Source organism: Copidosoma floridanum, unplaced genomic scaffold (assembly GCF_036245765.1).
Source record: "Copidosoma floridanum isolate Cflo_tuat_1 unplaced genomic scaffold, Cflo_Japanese_pri ptg000013l, whole genome shotgun sequence".
NCBI classification, from domain to species: domain Eukaryota; kingdom Metazoa; phylum Arthropoda; class Insecta; order Hymenoptera; family Encyrtidae; genus Copidosoma; species Copidosoma floridanum.
Window position 1 is genome coordinate 22521091 of NW_028321890.1, and position 6251 is coordinate 22527341.

Here is a 6251-nt window from a genome sequence, read left to right on the forward strand (position 1 = left end):
AAAATAAATTGGATTTCAACTTTTAAACACTTTTTGACTATTCGTAAGGAAGTTGGTATTTTATGTTATACCAAATCGATTTGAAAAAATTGTTTGCATGGTTTTTACTTAAGCAAATTATTTAAGGTGATGAAATATGGAAAAAATGTAAGAACAAATTTATGGAAGACTTTGTAGAAAATAAAAAAAAATCAAGTTCTGTTCCATTTAAATACTATTTTGTGAATTTGAAAATAAGTCATGTAATAATTTCAATTAATTTATTCTGGACAATAAAACTGATTAAAACCAAGTGTAGTACTTATACTTAAATTTGAAATTTATAAAAAAATTTAAATAATACTAAAATATTAATATATTGAACCACGTTTCTATGTTTAATCGATTGTATGATCAAAAAGAAAAATAATAACATGCTTGACACACAAATGAGCACTAAAAAAGGACATGTTCATCCATTGAAATATTCCCAATGGTTTTAATATTTGTTAAAAACTTTATATTCTACTCTCACAAAAATTATCAAATGGGCACTTGTCATATAAACAGAATTTTTTAAAATTAATAGTTGCCAATACATACAAGGTGTAGTAAAAGTTTTTTTTTTGCTAGCATGGTAAGCGGTATAGACATAGTATAAAATACTTATCAATACGTTTAATATTGATATGCATTGAAGGAGATAGGATTTAGTAAAAAAAAACTGTCAGACATTTTTAACTGTAAATAAATAATGTTCATTTTATTATAGTTTTTTTTTTACATGATCTAAAAATAAGTTAGATCAAAAATTGAGAATAAAAACAGTTTAAAATCTACTAAAGCGTTAAAAAAAATCAGATTTTTAAAAAAATTCATTAACAAGAAATATACGAGTAATTAATATTTTTTCAGATAATATTTCGCAGGTTGGTAGTACTATCTAAAAAAGTATTGAGAAAAAAAATGAGCATATTTCTTGTTAAATTAAAAATATATGTAATTCAATTATTTAAGGTTTATCACAAAAAATGTCAAGTGTTAAAAAAGTGTTGTATATCTGAATCTGAAAAAAGGGGTTTAAAAAAATGTCATAACATTGGTTTGAACCCAGTTATTAATTGATATATATTTCTCAAAACAAATTTTCTTCTCAATCACTAAGAATATAAAACATGTACATGATAGCGGGTTCATTTTACCATTATAAGATATTATACAATTGCTACACTCATTCTTATATTAATCTAAAGTTTAATAACAATCGAAAAATTTCAAATGTTGAATGAATAAACATTATATTCTACGAAATTCAATTCGAATTTCATAAGAGTTATACATAAGGAAAATAATATCATCAAATAGATAAAGCAAATAAGATACATTTGACACACTATTCCTTTTTCGTCCACTTGAACTTTGCACGTGCACTAGTAATATCAGGTAATGGACTTAAGGGACTTAATGGATTAGAAATCGCGGTTTTAGGATGTGAAAACGGACAGCTAGGTTTCATACAATATGGATGATATTTGCATTGTAATGGAGGATGAGAAAATATACATCCCAGTTTCGTGCACGCCGATCCGAATTTACACTTTGGGTGTTTGTAAGCACACTTGTCTCCAAATTTACAGGCAGGAAAAGAGCTATTTATCCATAAAAAAAAAAAAAAAAAAAAAAAAAATTTAATGAAAAAAAAAAAAAAAAATTAATTAACTTGTTTCACTGATAAACAATTTGAATGAAAATTCTAGACTCACCTGCATGGAACATCAGGATGATAGTAAGCACATTTAATACCTAATGTGCAATTTGGCCAGTACCGACATTTTTCACTTGATTTGTCAGCAACAGTTGTAATTACAGAATTTATGAGTGGCCGTTTATCTACATCTAAGCAATCAATCATAGTTATTAATAAAAATAATGGATTTATTATTTTTTTAAATGAGAAAAATATTGCATAATACTTACGTAGTGCAGAGCTTACAGTAGATGCTACAGTAAATTTGCTGGTAGGACTGTTTGATCGAGATCGTGTAAAAATAATTGGACTATGAGTCTTTCTTCTTTTGTTTGAAGTGTTTTTTTTATCTTTTGAGTCCTCTGTAGTATCATTTTTATCACTTTCAACATCAACAGTTGGCTCGACATAATGTACATTTCCATAAATTACGTCTAAATCATGAATTTTATCCTCTTCATCATACAAAATATCACTATTATCGTGGTCATCTACAATTTCAAATTCGTCTTGATCCTCTTCAATGTATTCTATGATTTCATCATTTTCATCATATACTTCATATTGAACATCAAAATCATTGTCTTCATCAACCTATTAAATCCATTAATTCATGACTATTTATTTTAACTATACGGTATTTTTAACTTTGACGAAATTATACTTTTTATGTTTATTATGGTACTATTGTAATATAAATTTATTAGTATAAGAAACTCTTAAAATTTAGTGGATTTCTACATTTATACCGGAGGAGATAGGGAGCTTGTTTCAGAGCAGTATATTAGCCAGCTAATTATAATTAATTGTCCTTAACATACGGCTTTCGGCAGACTAAATACAGTAGATTATCGTTACGCACCAAATTACGGTTGTTTTTTTTTAAACTATTGATTAGGTAACCATGGTGTATAAAGTGAAAAATGAAATTTCTTCAAGAACTTTCAAGTGGGGCTCAAGCAGTTGGAACCAGACTCAAAAGTTTCCATCTGGTGAGGACCTTAAGTGGCATCGGAAAAATTAATAAAAATATTCTAAACACTGAATTTAGAAAATTTCATTTTATACAGAAGTCAGTCAAAATAACATGATTATTTGAATACAAACAAAAATAATAACAATATTGAGTGATTGTAAATTGTTTGAAACTAAAAAAAATTTTTGTGCACTGCTTTTTTTTTTTTTTTTTTTTTAACTTCTTGGCAACATCGGCATCAGGAGTCGATTTCAGCCAATTTGTGCACTGCTGACGCATTGCATATACAATTGGAAACATGTCTTTAAATATTTGATGTCTAGTTGACGAAAAACACATATTTTATGTAAATAAAACCTGTATACTCATGTACTATTGTGACATCATGAACTGTTACTACTTATTAGGTCATTCGTTATCAGTATAAATATTTTGTTCATGTTGTAATGTGGTCTTTGAAGACAAAACACATAGATAACTATTAAAATTTCATAATTTGTATTATTAGTAACTTGAAGCTAATTATAGAATTGACCAAATCGCTTCGTCATACTTAGGTACTTCAAGTTATGTGCAGTTGCAAATATTTAATACTAGTACATCAGATTTAGTCAAGGCAAATTGTACTAAATCTTTTATGCTTGGTGATCGATTTGTATTTAAGTAATTCACGATGTTACGTCCTACATTTTACCTCTAAGATCACTCTTATTTAACATTCACAAGTATTATTTGATTTATTTCTACCACATGCAATAATTCTTTCATCCAGTTTATTAAGAAAATTATAATATTTGAAAGTTAAAATATACCTGCATTTCCAATTGTTCATCATCAGAATTTTTTTCTTTGAGGACATTATTGTTATACCCATTCAACGTAACTAAAAATTGCTGTTTATCATCGCTTCTTTTAAACAAGGACTTGACGACGTCCAGATCTTCTTCTCTGACATCTTGTGAAAAATGCATATTTTTTTGTTTTATTTTTAACAAGATTATACAAAGCCATAGTTGACAATAGAACTTCAAAGGCACTTACGAGCTTTCTTAGCCTTTTTTTTTCGTTTACGGTTGGCTAGTTCGACTTGAATCCTATCCTGGACAAGCTGTTTATTCGAATTTAAATTTATTGCCAGTACTTTGCCTTCCTTAGGATCTCGCGTTATTTTAATTTTACTCATAGGTTTCTGTTCCTGCGAAATTTATGAGAGCATCAATAAAATGCACCAACTAAATTCTTGAATTTTTATCACGTTTTTTGTTACCTTCAAACATGGATCTATTTTTTTCTGCATGACAACAGATTGATTTGCCTCTTGCACTGCTCTTAACAGCAAAGATTGCGTAGCACGTTTTTGGAATGGCTGCAATGGCTTCAGAGGCCTCGGAGTCACAATAATCTTACTCGAGAGCTTACCCTGAGTGTCCTCATCATCATCTTCAATGATATTCGTAATGTGCTCCTCTTTTTTATTATCTTTGCTTAAATCAGCTATTCTTTTTGACACTTTGGAAACTTTATCTTTTGCCTTCTGCAGTTTTGGTTTCTTAATTGCGATTATGTGAGACTTGAGGGAAGTATTTAACAAAGATTCGGTATCATCATCTTCATTCTGTTGGAATCCACAGGATTCTTTAATTATCTGAGACAGTCTTGCTGCTCCACTCAAATTATCCTTCCTTTGAGGCTTCACTTTCACTCCCAATCTACTTTTGACATTACTAACTCTAGGTTTACTCACTTTGGTGGTACTACTGGATGATTTCAATGGTAATTTATCTTCTGTTTGAGAACTTATGATGGCGCCAAGACGAGACTTCACAGTCCCCGGCTTGATACTCAGTTTTACCTTATCTCTCAAATCTGTAATCTTTTTTGGTTTGTCATTCTTTGATCTACTTCCAGACTTATCTCTGCTACTTGAAGATCTCGAATTCGAGCGACTTTGTCGTCGTCGTCCATCTTTGTCTTTGCTTTGATCCGAACTACTTTTATGACTAACAATGTCGCTTTTCCTCACATCAGAATGGCTTTTGCTTGTGACAATTTTTTCTCCACCAACTTTCACTGGAGACTCCAATTTTTTTGTAGGAGAAGAACCAAGCCTATTTTTAACCGTAACGACAGAAGTGATTCTTGGCTTGGTCGTAGCTGATTTGAGCTTGTTAGTACTCTCACTTTCAGAGTCATACGTGATTTTCATGCGTTTACTACTTGGCTCACTTTTTTCTGAAACACTTTCATTTGCGTTTGATTTTTTTTTTATAACTGAAGACGAGAAATCACTACTTTTTGGAGGTGTCAATGAACTACTTTGCATTGGACTTGGAGTTGTTTCTTTTTTTTCTATGATCAAAGACTGCACAGGTACTGGTGGTGGTGGTGTTTTTACATCCATAGACATGGCAGCAGTGTCCATTTCCATGCTATTGGTATTACATTCTAAATCAAGAGAGTAAGAATCTTTCCTCTTTTCCTTTTGTTCATCACTAATATCCAAATCCTTGAAACTTGACTTGCTGCAGTCTTCTTCGTTCAACATTGCCAAGTCTCCAACCAGCTCCTCAAATTCTCTGTCCCTTTCTTGCTTCGTGAGCACTTCCGGCTGCAAATTCAGCTCAGAGCTGCTGGGTTTGTCTTCTTCTTTGATTTTTTTTTGGTCCTCTTCCTTCTTCACGGGCAGCAGTGGGACACTCTCCTTGCTGCTGCCTTTCTTCTTAGCAATGGTAACTTTTTGCAGTTTTTTCAAAACTTGATCATGCAACCAGTTGACGAAAGTTTCGGTATGATCCTCCAAGAATAGCTGCAAATCGTCGTTCATCTGCTGCCGAGACTTTTTGTTTACAACCATCACCAAAATGTAGTCTGGCAACTCGTCGTCATATCGAACACCCAGTTCGAGCAGTTTGGCTCGAATGGCACTCTAAAAATAAAGCACGAAATGTGTAAGAAAATGCTTAAACCAAGTAAATTTTTTCTACACCAAAAAATGGTTTAGCTTGACTGATTGACATGAATTACTCTAAGTTTAATGTAATTATAGGTTACGAAAATTGAACAAACGACTGAAAAATAAAATCCAGTAACAGGGGACGACTCGACAAAAGCATGAAAAACTACAGGAGGACAAGATCAACAGGATCAAGGATCACGATAAGCCTGATAATTATATTATTTCTCACCCTCAGCTGATTCGTTATTTCGATGCCACGAATGTCCATCTTGAGGCGTTTATTTTCACGTACAACGCACGCACACGGCTTCTTGCAGCAGATTGTACAATAAAAAACACCCCCGAAATCTCAGCACTAGGTCCTTATCGTTTTACAAATAAACTTTAACACATCTACGCTTGGATATTTTATTTATGTCAACTCAGCTTATCAGCCGAAACTGTACTATTGTACTAATTAATTTTGATCAGAGATTATGATACTTATCGATGATGTTTTCTCTATTTTTCTCTCTCTCTCTCTCTCTCACTAAAGGTTATGCTGTGTCTTTTTTTCTCTCGGTCCTCTATACATATACATGTCCGTATAAAAC

General features: G+C 31.6%; 1 protein-coding gene across 1 annotated transcript; it reads right to left on the minus strand.

The window, feature by feature from the left end:
- Positions 1 to 762: 762 nt before the first annotated feature.
- On the minus strand, positions 763 to 6144 carry Nab2 (Nuclear polyadenosine RNA-binding 2). The gene is made up of 7 exons (XM_089591740.1): positions 5888 to 6144; positions 3970 to 5628; positions 3744 to 3897; positions 3515 to 3657; positions 1957 to 2320; positions 1743 to 1875; positions 763 to 1628 (listed from the first exon to the last, which is right to left on the minus strand). Exons 1-7 carry the CDS (start codon positions 5924 to 5926, stop codon positions 1373 to 1375), a joined length of 2748 nt encoding a protein of 915 aa, XP_089447866.1. The 5' UTR covers positions 5927 to 6144; the 3' UTR covers positions 763 to 1372.
- Positions 6145 to 6251: the final 107 nt, after the last annotated feature.